At 38.7% G+C, this 20,718-nt stretch overlaps 2 protein-coding genes across 3 annotated transcripts in view; one reads left to right on the top strand and one right to left on the bottom strand.

The window, feature by feature from the left end:
* The window catches only part of Siae (sialic acid acetylesterase), a 33,440-nt gene extending 25,652 nt beyond the window's left edge, over positions 1 to 7,788 (bottom strand). Inside the window, exons 1-2 of the mRNA XM_048343741.1 lie at positions 7,665 to 7,788; positions 3,266 to 3,427 (exon numbers count right to left, since the gene is read on the bottom strand). Of these exons, the coding sequence (XP_048199698.1) occupies positions 3,266 to 3,427; positions 7,665 to 7,731 (229 nt within the window). The 5' untranslated portion in view covers positions 7,732 to 7,788. The remainder of the gene's footprint in view (positions 1 to 3,265; positions 3,428 to 7,664) is intronic.
* Positions 7,789 to 7,923: 135 nt separating this feature from the next.
* On the top strand, positions 7,924 to 17,043 carry Spa17 (sperm autoantigenic protein 17). Of its 2 annotated transcripts, none has more exons than XM_048343738.1 (5): positions 7,924 to 8,022; positions 9,198 to 9,378; positions 11,849 to 11,919; positions 14,716 to 14,802; positions 16,727 to 17,043. In XM_048343738.1, the coding sequence occupies exons 2-5, from the start codon at positions 9,225 to 9,227 to the stop codon at positions 16,853 to 16,855; spliced, it is 441 nt and encodes a 146-aa protein (XP_048199695.1). In that variant the 5' UTR covers positions 7,924 to 8,022; positions 9,198 to 9,224; the 3' UTR covers positions 16,856 to 17,043. The 2 variants fall into 2 exon arrangements, with proteins under 2 accessions (XP_048199695.1, XP_048199696.1); XM_048343739.1 differs by lacking the exon at positions 7,924 to 8,022 and adding an exon at positions 8,055 to 8,186.
* Positions 17,044 to 20,718: the final 3,675 nt, after the last annotated feature.

Raw genomic sequence — 20,718 nt, 5'->3', positions numbered from 1 at the left:
TGGTTAATTATAGATAAGTTTCATGCACTTTCTTGCCCAGCTAGCTTTGAACCACAATCCTCAGATATCAGCCTCCTTTAGAACTATGATTGCAGGCATAAGCCATCAGTACCTGGCTTAAAGGCCTTTTGTTGTTTGTTTGGGGGGTTTTTTCAACTTTTTTTTTTGCCAGTCCTGGGGCTTGAACTCAGGGCCTGAGCACTGTTCCAGAGCTCCTTTTGCTCAAGGCTAGCACTTTACCCCTTGAGCCGCAGCACCACTTCCAGCTTTTTCTGTTTATGTAGTGCTGAGGAATCGAACCCACTAAGCCACATTCTCAGCCCTGGGTTTCTTTTTTAAGTGTGTGTATGTGTACTGAGGATCAAACTCAGAACATTGTACTTGCTAAGCAAGTGCTGTGCCACCGAACTGTATCCTAGCCTTTCTTTACTACCAAGTACATTTGGAAAGTCTGCTAAATACATCTACTACCATAATCATCAATAACATTAGCCCCTTCCAATGTGAAACTATCATCAATATTTGATGAATTACTTGATTCCCTAAATTCCGTAGGCTATTTTAGCTCCAAATGACCTATCGTTATCACTTCCAAGTGAACAACTAGAACATTGCTTAATCCTAAACCACTCAATGTGGAAGGGCTAAAAGAATCAGCTTCTGAAGGGTGGTACTGTTTGTATTCTTCTTCGTTATTTTTCTAGGGCTTCCATCTTAATATTTTATATACAGTAAGCTCTTGATAGATGTTTATAAAATTGAACTCAAGATAAATGAGCAGGTTCACAATCACTATAAAAGAAAAAGAAAGCTCATCTCTTAGTGACTGCTTACCTTTTATTCCTTCCCATCACCACCTACCCTCCTTGTCTCTGCCTACCTGAAGTATTCGTCCTGAAACAGGCATGAAGGGGGGAAAATAAAGCTCTAAAAAGAATACATATGAACAGTTTTAAAAATAAATCTCTAAAAATACTGCATAAGAACAATTTTTTAAATTTTTGTATTTATTTCTCCAGTACTATGTAATCTCTTTCTTGAGTATTTACTCATAATTATTATTTGTGCACCAAGGGATTCCCATCTCTTTCTTTTTTTTCTTTTTTGCCAACCCTGGGGCTTGAACTCAGGGCCTGGGCACTGTCCCTGAGCTTCTTTTGCTCAAGGCTAGCACTCTACCACTGAGCCATAGCGTCCACCTCTGGCTTTTTCTGTTTTATGTGGTATTGAGGAATCAAATCCAGGGCTTCAGGCATGCTAGGCAAGCACTCTACCACTAAGCCACATTCCCAGCCCATCATCTCTTATTTTTTTAAACCATAGCAGATCTTTGGATTTCTAAATTAACTTCATTTACAAAGAAAGTCACTGTTTATACATGACACTGCTCATTTTCTAAGAGGAACACAGCATGCCTGGTTCTAGAATTCACTTTCAGTATATCCTGCATGTCACCAATGGCATTTAGGCCAACAGGGAACCATCTCCATCAGCCAAAGTCTCCCTTTCAGGCCTGCCAATTTTACCCAAAAACATCCTTACCTTCAAAATATCTTAAAATCTCCAGGACTAAGAGTGCTGACTTGACATCTATGCCTAGCACATAGTTCTTTTAAATGCCTGCTGGATGGAAAGTTACTGAATTATAAAGATACAGCACCAGGGTATGGATGACTAGAGAATGCATCAGTTCTGTACATTGACAAAGTTAACAAGTCTTAAGGGCCAGTCATATATATTATCTAGTCACAGGTGAGACCCCCAACTTGTTCATTAACTCTATTGCCCTCCCCCCAAGTAGTTTCCTCACCTGTGGCACTCCCAGTTCTACATTCCAGAGCTCCAGACTCAGCCCTGAGCATGTCTTTCTGCATCCTGTGACTTTCTTTGCCTTACTCGCACATACAGCTTTACGCATCTTTATCTCTTCTAGATACAGATAACTCTGTTATACTTTCCTTCTATCCATCATCAACCACTCTCTTCCATCAAGGCTTCATCATGTCTTGTTGGGATATCATAAAATCCTGCTAACAAGCTACATTACTCCATCCTACCTTATGACTTATAACCCATCCTCTACTGTGCTATCAAAGTGATCTTTCTAAAGTATCCGTCTGATCATATGATTTAGCTTACTGAAAATCTATCAATACAAGATATACACTTAGCCAAGGGGCAAACAAGCCTCCTTACCTTACCAGGAGATGGGTTTGTCTCCTGTCATCCACCATAGTTGCTTACCCAGTATCCCAGATCAACCCACTTGGCTAACATTTCTCCGCCATTGCTTTAGCTGTTTCCTCTACCTGTTTTTCCTACTCATCTTTCAAAACCAGTCTTAGATTAAGTTCATTATCCCTACTACTCTACTAAGCACTCCCATACACCCTGTCCTTCAATATGATGGCAGTGATCACACTTCCCTTAACTTACAGGAGTTATTAGAGAGAAACCACATCTATTTTGTTCATCACCAATATCTAAACACATATCTGCCACAATAGTAGGCACTTAATAAGTAGTTGAGTAACTGAGTAATACAATAATGAGTAATACAATAGTTGTATTAGTAACCATCATGAGTGCTAAAACTTGTGCAGCACTCAGTGTGTGCCAAGTACATTACATATGTCAATTCACTTAATAGCAATAATAATAATAATCCTATTAGTATTAGGACTATCTCTACCTTACATACAAAGAAATTGTGACACAGAGATGTTTAATAACATGTCCAAAATTATATACCCATTAAATGACAAGAGTAAAGACCTGAACCCAGACAGTAAATTTCAGAGCAAAGGTTCTTAGCCATACCTCTATATTGCCTTGATTTTATATGATTAATCTCAAATTTCCATGGAAATTTTTCCATACAACCCAATCTGTTACATCTTTCCCTTCTGTATCCTATGACATTCCATGTATAACTTCACCCATAACTTTTATCCACATGGCTATTTGATTTAATGTATCTACTTGCTAGATATGCACTCTACCACTTGAACCAAACTCCCAGTGCTCTTTAGTGTCTATTTGTATTGTTCAGTGAACTCCTTGACAACAGGGACTTTGACCAAGCCTTATGATTCCTTGTGCTATCCTTACTGCCTAGTAATTATTCAACCAACTTTTATAGGCGGATGGTTGGGTAGATGGATGGATGCACGGCCAGACTAGCATGGAGCATAACCATTCATTTTCAGATAATCCAGCAGATGGCAGAAGAAGACAATAGCTAAATAGGGGTGGACTGTCTTACCTTTCACATTGGTCACTTTTGTCATGATGGTTTCCTGTCCAACGTGCAAGGTCACAGTGACTATGGCTCCAGGTATACCATAGCCCCATATCACTGCCCCAGCAGGCTCCTTCTGCAACACCATGTAACTATCGATGTATGAAGCAAAGTGAAAAGCAACACCTAAAAAATTTAGCAAACACATAGGGGAACATCATTCGGAAGATTCTACACCAACTGAATCTGGTGAAATAGCAAGGAAAATAGAGCTTCTATTTTTTTTAAATATTGAGTATATTCTGCTCTTTTAATCTTCTAAAACTAGATCCTACTCCTTCGAATTAAGTAAGCAACATGCCAGAAACAGTTTCCAGTGGCAAGCACCATGTAATAATACAAAATGACAAGATGACAACAAAGGAAAACCCACAAAAGTCCAGAACAACCAATGTACCACGACCTCCTTCCCACCTTTTCAGAGCTCTTGATCCTTGCTGTCATCCATAGCATTTGAGTTTTTCCCTTCAAATAATGAAAATATACTTTTTATACACCCCACAAGTGATATTTATGAGAAAAACAAATCATTTCCTTCTCTGACTTTCCATTACGCCTACTCCAAGTTGCTAGGAGGAAATAAGAAGCACACCTCTCTCTCCAACATAGCTTATCTAATATTTTCTCCACTTAATCCTCCCTTTTCATCCTATCAATGTTAATTTTCTTTAAATATCTCCCTGTTTTTTTCATGACCCAGTGTGCCACATTTGTGAATATCTAAAATAAATATCCTTCCTTCTCAGATACCTAGGGATAAATCAAAATACAAAAATAAGGTCAGTGAGAAAAAGAAGGTCAAAATGTCTGAGGAAGGATCTTTTGTTGCAATTTTACCCTTTCACAAGCTCAATTATACAAAAAGAGGAAGCACACTTGAAACTTCTAGAGTCACTAACAAGACTGAATAAGAGCTTACTTTAACAAGATCATTCCTATTTTTAACTTCCAGCCTATATCGAAGTATTTTTAATAACAAGCATCAATCTGCATGACTTCAATGAGCTCATCACAATTTAACATGAAAAATAACTTATGTCCCCATTTGCTTGAACAGACCCTACCCCCCAAAATAGGAAATTTTTAATATAAATTTAAGTGGTTTTTTTTTAAGGTTTTTAAATAAAAATGATACGCAGGAAAGAGATTTGGAACTAACAAGGCTGACATTTTCCTCCCTGAATGACACAGATGATGGTGGGTTCCTTAGGCTCTACTTAACAGGGCAGTAATCTATCTAATGGGGTCTCCTCACAAGCTTGGTGGCCTACTTATGCTGCTCTTGAAATAACAGCCAGATCTCTAAAAATCTTTCACTTTCTTTCTTTCTCTGAGAAGCTACTTTGGCAACACAACCCACACGACAACCAAAGATCACCAGAAGGCCTACAAGGCTGGAGATGCACAGCCACCATGAGCAAAGTACTCACTAAGACCACAACACCCTAGAATTGCATAAGCAGGTTGGCAGCCTGCTGGGAGAAGGAGGAGGCATGTATGTGGGAGGACCCTGTCTTGGAAGGGGCTTCATATGGAAGCCGAAAACCGAAAATCAAAGGCATAAATAAGATCTAAGTAGAGAGAGGGTGGGAGTAGAGGAATGGAGTGAAGGAAACAGCTGCTGCCTGCATATTTGTGTGTGCAGCCAGTAGCCCATAGGCTGGGAAAATAAGCCTTTTCAAGCCAGTCTGTATTCATCAAATGCATTTTCGGGACCATTTTATGCATAACTTTATTCTGGTCTAAAGAGTTTTAGAGGTGGAAAGGATCTTTATAATGATGGTATAGTCATATTACTGATCAAGACACTAAAACCCAAGTAAGGCCAACCATTTTCAAAAAGCACATTGCATAAAGCTGACAGCTGGAGGTTCATGCCTGTAGTCTTAGCTATTCAGGAAGACTGAAAGTGTGGCTCAAATGGTAGAGGTGAGCAGAAAAGCTGATTGAGAGCACAGGGCCCTGATTTCAAGCCCCAGTAAGAGCGTGAGCACACGCATGCTTGCACACACTCTCACACACACACACTGCATAATCATTGATTGATTCAAGAAACAATCTTTTATTGATGAAATTCCAGGGACTATTTTAAGTATCTATTAACAGTGAGAGAGAAAAAAGATGCAAAAGTAAATAACTGTAGATAAAAATCCTTGCTATCAGGAAGCTTTCTATGACAGCCCTAGTGCTAAAGGTACTGCAGACATTAAGCTTCTTCAACTGGCTTCAAATCATAAAGCAGTTTATGAGAGGGTTATAAATAAAGTCATCTGATTTCACAGTTCTTGTAATTTTCACTTTACAACAGGTCAGTCCTGATGGTAAACCAAAGAAAAACCACATGCCCTGTCTTTATAAAGCTCAAATCCAAGCTGATTTAGACAGTGGAACATTACTAAGAACTTGAGCAGTCGACAGAAAAAGAACAAGACAGTGGGACAAGTAAGTGCCTGTGTCAAGCATAAGACACATTTAACATTTAATTTAAAAATTATATTATCTCTAAGTAGTTGCCCAAAGGGGTTTCAATTTAACATGTCAATTTAACATTTGACTTTTTTAAGATCTTTAATTTGTCCTTTCATTTGGGAACTAGAGTAGATGACAAGAATGAGTGATGGAAGAGACCATCATAACTAGAGACTAACTACATTTTAGGACAGTGTTTTCCTGTGGTGGGCACCTGCCTGGTGCATTGAGGAGCACATTGGTAATTTCAAGAAAACTCCATGTTCTAGTTCTCAAACTGGACACTAAGCTGATTATTTCATTACTTTATTGTTATTTCATTACTTCATTGTTACATATAATTTAGTATATCTGAAATATAACAAGAAAAATATGAGCAAGTGTGGGGGTGATTTAAAGGAAAGACATTAGAGTAAGTAACCAAGTAAGTGAAATTTAGTGCAAAAATGAATGAATGAAAAAATTTATGTTAATGAAGGTAATGGTAAGAATATTGAAGTGGCGCTGTGGCTCAAGAGGTAGAGTGCTAGCCTTGAGCAAAAGGAATCCAGGGACAGTGCTCAGGCCCTGAGTTCAAACCCCAGGACTGGCAAAAAAAAAATTGATATTAAAGATATACTGGTATTGGAACTAGGAAACTGAAAGGGAATACCAAAATTGAGAGACACAGGGTAAAAAAAAGACAAACAACTACAAAAGCAATACTTGCAAAACTGTTTGGTGTAAGTGAACTGAACACCTCAGGGGGGGAAAGGGTAAGGGGTAAGGGGGAGGGGGGAGGGGGGTATGAGGGACAAGGTAACAAACAGTACAAGAAATGTATCCAATGCCTAATGTGTGAAACTGTAACCTCTCTATACATCAGTTTGATAATAAAAATTGGAAAGAAAAAAATAAAAAAATAAAATAAAATAAAATGCCAAAAATTTTTTTAAAAATAAAGATAATGCCTTTAACAGAAGAACTACTAAAAATAATAACTATTCGTGTGTGTGTGTGTATGTATACTGAATGTGGAGCTCAGAATCTGGGCCCTGCCCCAGAGCTTTTTCGACTCTAGGCTGGCACTCTGCCACTTGAGCCACACTTCTGCTTCGTGGACTTTCCTGCCTAGTTTGGCTATGAACCATGACCCTCAGGTCTTAGCCTTCTGAATAGCTAAGATTACAGGCATGAGCCCCCAGTGTTCGTTCAACTTTCATTTCTCAACAAGGATCTTTGGGGTCCACTCTTTCAGTATAGTGAAGAAGGGGGGAGGGGGAACCTAACATTAGTACTTAGCATGAACAGACTCTGTCTGGTGGTTCTCCAGGCTGTGACCCCGTGTGTAGCTTCTGACCTGGCACAGGGGGCCACCCCGAAGCAAGGCCACCCGCAGTATTACCCCACCACCCGTGTCTGTTAAGCTGCAGGCTCAATCAAAGCTGAGCTACGGTACATTATTCTGAGCTAATGAGGGGGCTGTATTTCTTAGCCCTAATAACCACTTAGTCGAGTAAAAACTTAATTCCCTCAAGGAACTTATCCTGAGGCGCCCGGGCACCGCTGAGGGGGAGGACGCTGAAATGTTTTGGATGACTCAGTCACCTGTTTCCAAATATTATCTAACTAGTTTCGCCCCCTTCCCAGCGAGCTTCACACCCTGAAGGCCTCAGTCTGGGCACCTTAGCTCCCCACATCCCCACAGAGCCACACGTTACAGACGGGGAAGTGGGAGCGAAGGGAGGCGGGCGGGCCCGGCCAACCCGGACACGACCAGGCCCAGGTAGAAGGCGGCCGCTGCTGACCCGGGCTGGGATCCGGGACTCTGAGACGAGGTGCAAGGAGGACACGGTTCCACCCTAGCGGCGGCGCAGCGTGAGGGGCCAGGGTCCCGCCGAGCCGGGCCGCTCACCTGAATGTATGCCGACCCACAGGAGGAACGGCAGCAGCAGCCCAAAGCCAGAGCCCGGGCGCACCATGCCGGCGGAGACTTCGTCACCAACCCCGCCGTCCGCAAGCCAGCACCGCGCTGGGGGCGGGGCCTGTGTGATGGGGGCGTGGCTAGGGCGGATCCTGGGGCGGAGCCAGAAAGACAGGCCACACCCTCCAGGGCCCTTCAGTCCTCGAAACCATCCGCCGCCGCCAGCCTGAAGGCGTGTGCCTCTCCTTCTCGGCCACCGTAGTTTGTGTTTTTTTTTAAACGGTTACCCAGCAACGAGAAAAAACAGGCGGAACCATCCTACCGGCACCACCTCGGAGAGAAAGGCGAGGTGAGGCGGTTTCTCCCCACCCCCATACTTCCTCTCCGACCGGGAAGCCTCACCTTCTCTCAGCCTCCCCTGCAGCCCAGGGATGCCTGGAGCCGATTGGGAACCCGGGGCCGCAGGTTCCTCGAGAGCCTGGAACCCCTTGGGTCGTGGACGTCCGACCCACGGTTTGATTCACCTCCGCACAACCCCACCTCCCGCCCCTAGTCGTCCCTGGTCCCTCCACACACCCCCCGCCCCCAGTTCGGTTCAGGGTCTCCCCAGTGCTTCTCACTACCCTGGAATGATTCAGTCTCTTCAAAGAAAGGGGGTGGGGGTGGGGGGAACACCAGCCCCTCCACCAAGATTAGGCCTCATTAAAACAGCCTGCTCCTCACACCCGGACCCCCCCCCACCCCCACCCCCACACTCCCACCCCCGCCTTCTCCTTTATTCCCGCATTGACGCGCTCACAAACAGGCCGCTCCCTGAAGAATCGTTTTTCCCGGGAGCCCAACCCACTGTTGGGGCAGCTACCCTTGATCTGTTCCGCGACGGAAGGAGAAGGCCTGGGCCAAGCAAAAACCCGAAAAACACTTAAAAATCCTCCGATCTGAGGCTGGAATTTAAAAAAAAAAAAATCACACCCGTCCCCTCCTCTACTCCATTCCAGAGTTCAGAGGTACTTTTAAAAACATATAATGGTCGTGTTTCCAAAGTGGCAGCTGAAGAAAGACATGGTGGAACTTCAACAAGTGAGACTAATTTCTAGAACTAAGGCCTGGTTTTTCGTTGTCGTTGGAACGTAAAGCCTTAGCACTTGGCAATGAATTCAGTTAAACTAGCTTTTCAAAAATTCTGTCTAAATGGTTATGGGGGTAGCATAAACTACCTCACCTTTTAGAACAGTAAGAGGACAGAAAGGAAAAGTCTTGGTGTCATAGTGGAAAGTCTTTTGGTTTTGTAAATTGTTTTTCAATGATTTGACCAATGGAATGGGTATGTATTTAATCTAGCCTCATGATGGGTAATTCAAAATTCACTGCAAGAAGTGAGGGGACTGGGGTTGTGTGAATGAAAAAACAAAAACGAGTTGAAACCCAGAAGGTTGGGGTATGCCAAGTACATTGTTGACATCGTGAAATTATTATATTAAAATCAGACAATTATAAAGTCAGTACTTTTTGATGACTCTCTAGGTACCATAAGCAATTCTTCCTAAGGAGATGTCGATTCCATTCTCCAACACCCACTACCGAATTCCGCAAGGATTTGGGAATCTTCTTGAAGGGCTGACCCGAGAGATTCTGAGGGAGCAACCTGAAAATATACCAGCTTTTGCAGCAGCATATTTTGAGAACCTTCTAGAGAAAAGAGAGAGTAAGCCTTAAAAAAAAAATAGAGCATTGGATTATGATAATAAAACCTACCGTCCGTCTTCATTCTACAGAAAGCCTTTATTAGGCAGCTTCAAATAACAGTTCTTGCTATGTGAGAGGATGTGTGCTTTTTGGATACCTTAAAGTAATCTCACATAATTTGAGATTGCCAGTTAATTCCTCAGACTTTTTCATGGACATGGTGTGCAACTAACTTCAAAAGAATAAACTTTTACTTCCCAACAGATTGTTCTAATCATCCCCAATAGTTGATAGTCTGTTCTTCCTGAGAAGATAATTTTCAGTTTTCTATAAATTTCTATTCTTCTGATTTGAAAGTATTATAAGTGTTATAAAAATAATTCACTCCTTAGATTAAATAAATTAGAATTCACTAGAGTATATGAATCTTGTTCTTCAATAAAGGCACAGAGACAAACTGCTTTGAAAAATGAGCTGCCAAACTTGGGAAAGGTAATTTGTATTCTTTATACTCTCAAAACTCCCAACCTCTACAAAAACTTAAAATACATGCTAATAGAAACTCTGATTGAAGGTCAACGTAAAGTTCTTTAATTTCATAAAATGTTTATCAAATCAGACCTCCTCCAGGGGTCAAAAAGAATTATTAGAGCTATAAATTTATATTAAAACTTACTCTTGGGCTAGGGATATAGCTCAGTGGTAGAAAACAAAGTAAGCATATGCAAGGCCCTAGGTTCATTTCCCCAGCACCCCAAAATAAATTCCTCTTGAATCATTTTGTATAAAATGCTATCATTATTTTTATTATAGTATGTCAGTAGAGTGATAAATGTAAGTAGGAGGAGCAAAAAGCAAACAGACTTTCCATTGTAAATCATTTTACAGAGGCAGGACCTGGCACAGGGCTTGAATTTAAAACAACTCCGATAGCACAGGTCCTGCTCTACCCATTGCCTTTGCTCTGACCTGCAGAAGTCAGTTTCTACCAATTTCCTGTTGTTGGTCTTTTCCATGTCCAGTCAGGGTGAATATACATTGCACAATCTGCAGCTTTTTCTACTGAAAAGTTTTGGTAAACTATATTTAAGGGGAAAGAGTTATTAAATCCTTTGGGAAAGAAGTGAACTGCCATGAAGATTAATTTTGTTATTATAACATCAATTTTACAAGGTCATGCAGTAAAAAAAAATTTAGTCATTTGTTTAATTTTAGAACTCAGGAACATACGATTACAAAAACATTTGAGTCATTGTTACCGGATCACAGTAATAAAAGCAATTGGTGATTCAGATTAATGGTCTCAGGATATTAGCTCTTCACCGATAAACAATGGGTAAACCATTTGAAACAGTATTAAACACCACACCCATTTCTAACTCATGTCATCCAACGGTGGCTTATCAAACTAATAAAAACTTCAAATTTTGGTTTCTCTAAAAAGGCAAAAGCAATCATTACAGACTTCTAGCCTAGCCTCCCACACAATGCAAGAATTCACTTTTCAGCATTCCTCATAAGTAATGTTATTTTTTCTGATGCTAAAGATCAATCCAGGACCTTGTTTAGAACTGAAAAAGAAAAGAAAGATACATTTTAAAAGTCTCAGACTTATAACCCACTCAATACTGCTTGGCATCTATCTCCTAGATTGTCATTTCTTACAGAACCATAGGTCTAAGGTGAACCAACAAAAAGATTAAGAAATAGACAATGGAGGAAAATGGAGAGTTGACAATATTAAGGACTCATTTTTAGGTATAATTATGGTATCATAGTTACATTTAAAGAATCCATATTTTAGACATACATATTTGTAGATAAAATAACAGAATTCCTAAAAGGCTAGCTTGAAAATACTCAGAAGAAAAGGTAGAAAAATAATCAGAAGAAAAAGTTATAGAAAAATAAGATAAACCATAAGTTGCTAATTATATAATCCAAGTAATATGCACAAGAGTGTGACTATTTCCTCTAATTTCCACATTAGAATTTTTCTCTATTAGCATATATTATACAAAGAGACTTCAAGATGATAATTCTATGTATTTCTTGTTTGAAATTTTTCATAGTGAGAAGTTACAGAAAAATTCTACTTAAATGTAAATACTTCTTTCTCCCTGTCAACTGTCTAATATGTAATGTACTTCCTTCCCATAACTCCTGACTATTTAACATTGACTTTATACACTTTCCTATGTTTGCTAGTACATGTATGAAAGTGTCAATGTTTATTTTTCAGTACTGACATTTGTTCTTTCTCACATTTTATGAATTTTATAAAGGCAGAAAATACATTCTTAGTGCTTTTATAATATCACCATTTAATGATCCCTGCTTTTGTCTGATCTGTACAATTGCCAGTCAGATCTTCAACTGTCAGTTAAGAACCCATGATTTGAAACAGAGAACTTCTTTGTGTTATTCTCCTAGATTGACTTTTGTGAACTCAAAGTAAGTCTGAAATTATTATATTTTTTATCATCTAGAAACCAACTTTGATCCAGCAGAATGGGGGGCTAAGTTAGACGACCGCTTCTATAACAACCATGCATTCAAGGTATAGTCCTGTGAAGCTAATGGATTTAGCTGTTTATTTTTTCTGTACTCTGTAAACCAAGAGTTTGGAGGTCTGTCTTCTGTCTACCAAACAGGAATTACTAGGATCTCTCTAGAATTGTAAGAAATGCATGAGGCATTAAAAATAACTTATTAAAACTTTTAACTGTGCTTTTTCCAATGAGAAATTACTTTCCCAAGTATCTGAATTGAGTACAGGTATTTTGCTTAAATTGAACAGTGATCAACAAGAAGATACTTAAAGGTTAAATAACAATTACTGCATCTTTTATTCAATTTTTTAGCATCACAATGTTTAGCAAGAGCAAGTTCTCAACTCCTGAGTTAATGAATGATATGTCATCAAACAGTCCAATTATTTTATTATGTATTACAAAAGACAAATTAGAATGAAAGGTTTATATAATCTTCTCTATGAAACTAATCTCCAGAAGAAACAGAACCTATTTTTCTCATTTAGGAATATTCTCAAAGACAGCAAAATTCCTCAAAGAATTCAGACCTTAAATTAAAGGTACCTGTTATTACATGTAAGAAGCCAGTGTCTTTCCTTAGAAATTATACAGGTCTTGGGAGAATTGAGAAAGTTCAAAACATTCTCTGTGTTCTGTGGTTCAGATGAGAAAGGCTAGTTAAGAGTTATGCAGGATCCAACATCATTGGTATCAACAGGGAACTTGATGAAAAGTAAAAGTCTCAGGACCCACTCTCGGTTTGCAAATCAGAAGTTATGTTTCCATCAGATCCACAAAGTAATTTGTAGTTATGTTAAAATTTGAGATTATCCAGGCTTGTTGATGTTCCTCTGTAGTCCCAGCTAGTCAGAAAGCTGAGGCAGGAGAGTTGAGCTCAGAGGTTCAGGTCCAGAGCAGCATAGTGAGACCCATCTAAAAAGAAATAACAATAGTAGTAATTGTATAACACTGCTGACATTTTGAACTTAGTATTTATTTTTAGACAACTGAAATAATTCTATTATTGTTAACATACCAACAGATAGTAGAATTAAGAGAAAAAAATTCAAAATTCAGGTTTTGATGTTCACTAGTAGACCTGGAGAGTATCCTGTAGAAGTAACTGTCACTTATTTCATGAGTTCAAAAGTGAAGTTGTGTCCATTTATGCCTGCATATATGAAGTATTTTATTTCTATTTTAACTTGATTTCTATATTAATGTTTTATATATATTCATATTTTATGGAAATTAAAGAGATAATGTTGAAAATTTCTGTGTCCTTGTGCCACACAGCAATTTCAGAGTCTCTTTTTCTTGTAAATTCTAAAGTCTTTTTTCGTTTACTTTTATGTCCTTGAATTTCCATTCTGCGAGTTTTAGAAGCTCTTCTAAAGATGGTGAATTAGCATTGCCTCTATTTTAGAGGAAGACTTGAATAGCCATGTCAAAATTGACCAAGCTACCAGGTGCCAGTGGCTCATGCCTAATCCATTACTTGGGAGGCTTAAAATGGGAGAATCAAACTGGGTACTCACACCTGTAATCCTAGCTACAGACTTAAGATCTGAGGGGTGGCAGTTCAAAGCCAGTCAGGACAGGAAAGTCCATAAAACTCTTCTCTCTAATAAAAAACTCAGAAAAAGCTGGAAGTGGTGCTAGGCGCATGTGGTAGAGCACTAGCTTTGAGAAAAAGAATCTCAGGGCCAACACTGAGGCCCTGAGTTCAAGCCCCAGAACTGGTGCCAAAATAAATAAATTAGTAATAATAAAGGAGAGAATCATGATTTGAGGCCAGCCTACACAGGAAAAAATTTACAAGACCCTTCTCAACTCAGTTGACACAGTGGTACATCCTTGTTATCCTAGCAACTATACGGAACCCCAAATAAGCAGATCCCAGGCCAAACACCCACCCAGGCAAGAAGCAATATCCTGTCTTTAGAAGAACTAGCAAAACATGGTGCTGGATGTATGGCTCAATGGTAGAGTCCCTAACAAGTCTGAGCCCCCTTGAGTTCAAGCAAACCTCAGTACTAGCAAAAAATAAAATAAAATAAAATTGATAGAGCTAATTTCTCTTTTTTATACTTAAATCATTCCCTACAGCAAAACTGACTTCCTTGACTTAGTCTTTAATTAATGTATGGTAATTGAACAAAATGAGTTTCATTATGACATTTTCATAATGCATACATACTGTACTTTGAACATATCCACCCACCCCACCCCCATTTGCTTCTTTTATCTCCTTCCCCCATCTCCTTCCCTTTCTCTAATATTGACTTGGTTTATAATCCATAAATTTAATCCATAAATTTCATTGGCCTCATATTGCAAAACACAGGGGCATTTGTTCCTGTTTTAAAAACTATTGGCATCTCTTTTTCATACTTCCTGCAGGATTCATTGCTTCACCTTACCAACTTTTAGTATGACACGTTAGGCTTGCTAATTCATACTAGTGGTTTGTTCTTACTGTAAAATAATGAAACACAGGTTGCAAAAGCAGAAGAGAGAATGTTGACTTTTGATATTTGTTTATATATAGTTGGAAGTTCCTTGAGTTTCCTTTATTTATTTCCTTTTGTTCCAACACATTTTCTTTGTTAAGACATATATATTTAGTTTAATATACAGTAATTTAATATATAGTTTAGGGATGCAATTTAATATAGAGGGAATTGTATTCATAATTAAATATAATATAATTTTCCCTACTTCTCAATAAATTAATTTCCAGTTACCCTGAAGAAGTTTGATCTGGAACAAAACTATCTACTGAGAAACATTATCTATTTGACCCTTTCCCCATTTTCTAGGACCAAGAACCACCTGTGAAATGCGAACTTGTCCAGGCAATGTCCTCAACAACCATGAAAAAGGAAGGAGCATCAGCTTCCACCTTAGTACGTAATGTTTTCTATGCATTTTTGTATTTGCACAAAGAATACCATTGACTCAATTTAAAGTTGTATTCCAAATATGAATCCGTTTGTTATCTATAATTTTAAAGGTACGATTTTGCTTTCTTGATGGTTAATATCAGTGATAAACATATAATTGACACCTAAGTCAGTCATGTCACTCAAGAAATACCTTACCTTACACCCATCAAAGCACAGATTATCCCTGTAATGTTTGCAAGTTATCCCAAAATTATATTAACACAACCCAATAAGCCTGATACTAACATAATATATGAGAACTCAGAGATGAAGGAAAGAAAGTGTCATTTTCTCATCTCTTTCATAGGTGCCCTTATACAAGTTTTTATGAGAGTTGAGGTTACAGTCTCATTGATTACCAGCTTGAGAATAACTCATTTGCCCATTTGACACATCACCTCCAAGGCTTTTGTAATATACTATTTACACTTAAAGGTTCAACAACAGAATTTTCCTAATTTATTTTTATTGAGTATAGACGAAGAGATTGAACAACCCAAAGGTCCATTATAAGGAAATTAAGTGAATAAATCAAAGTATATCCATATAGTGGAGTATGATAATGTCCTAAAAAAAAAACAATAGATTTATTAACATAATGACATAGAAAAGAGGACCAAGCCAGGCACTGGTGGTTCATGCCTATAATCCTACCTACTCAGGAGGCTGAGATCTGAGGATTGTTTTTCAAAGCTAGCCCTGGCAGGAAAGTCCGTGAGACTCTTACCTCCAACGAACCACCAGAAAACTGGAAGTAGCACTATGGCTCAAAGTGGTAGAGCACTAGCCTTAAGCAAAAGAACTCATGGACAGTGTTCAGGCCTCCAGTTCAAGCCCCACAACCAACTAAAGAGAGAGAGAAAAGGGTGGAGAGAGAGAGAGAGAGAGAACCAAGATATATTGCTAAATGCAAAAAATAGTTGTGTGATCTCATTTACTATTAGCACACATAAGTTGTACAAGGGGGTTTACTTGTGACATTTTCACACACATACACACACATAATGTATCCTGAGTATAATCTCATTTTCAAAACAAAAATATGTCATCTTACAAATGTATTTGCACGTAGAGAAATTATAGAAGGGTACATACACATACATGCACATGCACACATAGATGCATCTGAAATCTTAACCCATGATAACGGTGACCTCATAGGAACAGCATTTGGGAAAGTGAAGAAAACCTTTCAACTTATCATCACAATTTTATTTGTTTTTTATTGAATATCATCTTTATAATTTAAAAAGATTTATTAAGTGATATATACATATATATGCTCACTGTTAACCTCAGGATCCATATGTTTTGCTGTCTTTAAACTATACCTGTTTAAAAGAAAAAAGTAAAGGAGGAAGAAAGATATGCCAAAAGTCAGCCATCTTAAATATGCCAATGTCAGCCATGTTAAAATCTGACATTACTAGGATAAATGAATTACTCTTTGACACTCCATCCTTCGACATACGATTCTGATTTTAGTAATCATTTAGAAACCAGTAAGGGAACATTTTAACCCATCTTATATAATCATGATTATTTCAGAATAGCACATTTACTAATCTTTTAACATTTTTTGCTGTGTTTCAAGTCTTGTTTTTCTCCTCAAAAATATTATTGCTCAGAAAACTGTCTTTTTGTACAAAAAAAAGAACCTGGCAATGATTTTTTTTTGCAGAGACATATTAAAACAAAACAAAATTTCTGCTATTTTGGCATATGCTATTTGGAACATATATAATGTGACAATATATGAAATTCCCTCAGGAAGCAACAGATCTCGGTTACATCCCTAAACTGATTAAATTTATTCATTTATGTTTGTGGCATAGAAAAAATGAGATGTTGAAGAAGTCTCTGAATTTCTCTCCTTTTAATGAAGGAGTCTGAGGAAGAAAAAGAAAAAGAAGAGACTGCTGCTCTCAAAATCCAGTCAGCTTTCCGGGGACACATGGCCAGAGAAGAGGTAAAGAAAATGAAAGATAAACAGAACGGAGAGGAAACCAAGTGAGGACTCTGGTTTTACCCCCAGAAAACATGAAAAAAAAAAAAACAATCCAAATTCATCCACCTTGTTGTGATTGTCGTGTTTTTTTTCTATAGTCAGGGAGATTTGATGTTGTAAAACAAAACATTTATTGCTGTTATGAAAAATCTGTCATTAGCATTATTAAACAATAAACATTCTATTGAAACATACTCTCAGGGAAGAGTTCCTTGAGATCATGAGGATTTTTTTATACTTGTCCTAAGGTTATATATAGACACCTTTTGATTATAGAGCTCAAGTATGAGTTTTCATTGACCTCAGAGGATATGTGCTCATCTCTATATCATTTCTGAAAAACTGATACTTTAGCTCTTGGTTCACTTCTAGTGATAAAAGATTTTATTTCCTTCCAAGGATAATCTGCTTAATATTTTTTTACTAGTAGTGTGAATGGAACTCAGAGCTTTGAGTGTGCTAGTCAAGTGCTCTACCATTGCTGCCACCTATTTTTAAATACCATGAATTATTAGAAAGATACATTTTTTAAATCTACTTTATTATAAGTTGTACCCCTTGGTTTCCATTGACTTACATGCATTCACATACTTATTGAAAACATCTTGAGCGCCATAATAGTACATATTTGTTCATTCATTCATTATTGTCTGACTTGCCAAAATCACACAAAAAGACTAATAACATAATTGAAAAATACAAAATCTATCATAACATGGTCTCTTCATCTAAAACCCCCAAGTCTCTTTATAGCAGTTTCACAAACTGCTATCACAAAGACCTTTTATCTGTGTTGTTGTTTTTTTTCGATGAATTGTTCAAACTCTCAAGGACTTGTACTTTTAGGAAGCTCCTCTATTTCTGGGAATATGGCCTAGTGGCAAGATTGCTTGCCTCTTATCCATGAAGCCCTGGGTTCAATTCCCCAGCACCACATATACAGAAAACAGCCACAGATGGTGCTGTGGTTCAAGTGGCAGAGTGCTAGCCTTGAGCAAAAAGAAGCCAGGGACAGTGCTCAGGCCTTGAGTCCAAACCCCTGTACTGGCGCAAAAAAAAAAAAAAAAAAAAAAAAGAAGGAGCCACTGGCACCCAGCACAGTCTCTCCTTTTTGAGGCCTCCCTTCCTGTGATTATCCAAGAAACTCAGAATTCATGAATTAAACTTACAGATTCATTTCCCTTCTTGAAAGAAAGAAAATGGAATTTTAACCATTTAATTAGCACTGTTGTATTCTGCTATAGTGATAGGGCCTAGTTCTGAAGTCTGAGGTGATGATCTAGCTCATCCTGATTCCTGCTGCACCATGCATGTGTCCTCTGTTTTGATTCTAGGCTTTTATCTCTTTTAGGTCATAGTTATCTTGCAATGGATCCCCAAAGCCTAGTAACAAGCCAGAGCAGCTCAGTCCTGCAGAGCTCAAACCAGCCCCATATTACTCTCTGATGAGTGTTGTCCTCTAAACACTTAGATCCTTAGGCTCAGACGGGTGCTTTCTGATGCCTCATTGCCCTTCCTAGAACTTAAAGTTATCAAGTTATAAAACAAAGATTCACCCAAGTGATGCTTTCCACTCAAAACACAACCCACTTACCCAATGCTATGTATAAAGGTTGCAGACGCCTTCTGTAATCTCCATCCACATCCTTTCACTGCCTTGCTGCTATTGAAGGGCTGCATGCAAGCTAAACTCCAAGTCCATATACACTACACCATTTCTTCCCATCCTCAGCAACTCCCTCCCTAAAAAAGTTTCAGTAATTCCAGCTTCTTCTTTGTCCCTCCAGACATGAATGACAACTGTTTCCTGCAATCTCCATTGCTATTGGTGGTTCACTAGCACTTTTAATCATTGTGTTCATTTTTATATCCCACCCAATTCTATCTGTGTGTGTGTGTGTGTGTGTGTGTGTGTGTGTGTGTGTCCTAGGGCTTGAGCTCAAGGTCTAGGTCTGGTCCTTTAGCTTTTTGCTCAAGGCTAGTACTCTACCACTTGAGCCACAGTTCTACTTCTGGGTTTTTGGTGGTTAATTACAGGTAAGATCCTCACAGACTTTCCTTCATGGGCTGGCTTCAAACCACAGTTCCTCAGGTCTCATCATCCTGAGTTGCTAGGATTCTGTAATCCTAGCCATCAGTACCACAAGCCATCCATGAGCCATCAGTACCCAGCCTGACCCAATTCTTTACATTAAACTTTATTATAAATATTACAGTAGTTTTTGTTGTTACCAGAAAGTCAGCTGCACCTCATCAACCTCAATCCTCATCTCCACCAAGAGAAGAATTTAAGCAAAACAAGAGTGTAATGAAAAAAAAAAAAAGAGTGTAATGAAAGTGATAGTAAAGTATTAGGAAAGAAATATAGCACAGAAAGGAGATTACATGGCAAAATGCCAGCAGAAGTTGACACTTCATCTTCAGCCATCTTCAGAGTAAAGACATGACTGTTATATTTAAATAGAAAAAGAATTAGAGGCACAGGGCAAAGGCACCCTGCTACAGTTGTGGCCTGACTGGTCATTATCTCATTTCTGGAATCCTGAGATGATTTCTCCAGCTCCGGGGTGCAGCCTGATCATTATAGGCAATTATCCTCATTTGAGAGTGATCTGTTCAGCTCAGCTCTGCTATTCCTTAAGGGTAGTTTTAGACTTTTGTCATAAACAAGCTATTGATCACTCCTCCCTTTCCTAGAGCCCAAGGTGACTGTAAAGTGGCTGCAGAAAGAATGGCTTAAAACAATGACAAACACAAAATGGATGCTGAGATGGCCAGACAAAAACAGCTTAAGTACCTAATACAAATACATTTTCAGTCGGCTGAAAGTGGATCATCTCCATGGTGAGAGCAGCAGCCTTTGGGGGTTTGCGTACTTGATACTGAAATTTTTCTACCCCTGGGTCCAGTCTACAGGGCTGAGGTCAGCTATGAGTCAGGAAGTCTTCGAATATTTTCTCTTAGAGACTTTGTGATCTCATCCTGTATTTTTGGTTTTCTTCACATTTCTTCATTGCTTGAAGCTTCTACCTATCCATTTCTGTGCCCTGATTAGACTGTGACTAATTCACCTGATTGAAATTGTATTCTTTTTTTTTTTTTCTGACAGTATTATGGATTGACCTTGGCTAACTAGGCTTGCAAGGCAAACACTCTACCATGAGAACCATGCCTCCAGCCCCTTTTTGTGTTGGATATTTTCAAGACAGACTCTCATTCTATTTCTGGGCCAGCCTGGGTTGCCGACTTGCTACTTATGTTTCTCCCATGTTACTGGGAATTATACGCAGGTGCCTTTATGCTCAGCTATTGTGCTTCCCCTACAGCTGGAATAACAGGCGCCTGAAAATGGTGCTGAGACACTGGGTGAGATGAAGCCTCCCAAATCTCTTTCTTCCTAGGCTAATTTCAAACCGAAAACCCCTGTTCTCCACTTCCCAAGTAGCTAGGTTTACAGATAGGAGCCACCACACCTGGAGAAATGTCATTCTTTTTAGTTAGAAACTTCTAGATCAATATGGAGAACTGCATCTAATTTTGCGTCCATCCAAAACACAAAACAACAAATTATTACTTACTTTTTCAAAAGCACTAAATGTGGTTAGGACAACAAGAAATGAGACAATAACATTTTGGAAGGTGAAAATCAGGTTTATCTAACAGAACAGGAAAAGCCAAATCCCAAACTCAGTGAGGAAGGTTGACAACCTAATTTACACTAAAAAATTCACAAAGGGCACTGGGTTAGCAAGTACTAAGTACTACCAAGACTAGAATTAAATGGAGGAGGGCTTTAAAAAACATGATTAAAAGCTGTTTGCAAAACAGACCTTTTTCTACTTCCTCTATTATCAGAAATCTGGAGATTT

Source organism: Perognathus longimembris, chromosome 3 (genome assembly GCF_023159225.1).
Source record: "Perognathus longimembris pacificus isolate PPM17 chromosome 3, ASM2315922v1, whole genome shotgun sequence".
Lineage (NCBI taxonomy): Eukaryota > Metazoa > Chordata > Mammalia > Rodentia > Heteromyidae > Perognathus > Perognathus longimembris.
The sequence above is the reverse complement of the archived record's forward strand: the minus strand, read 5'-3'. Positions and strand labels throughout refer to the sequence as shown.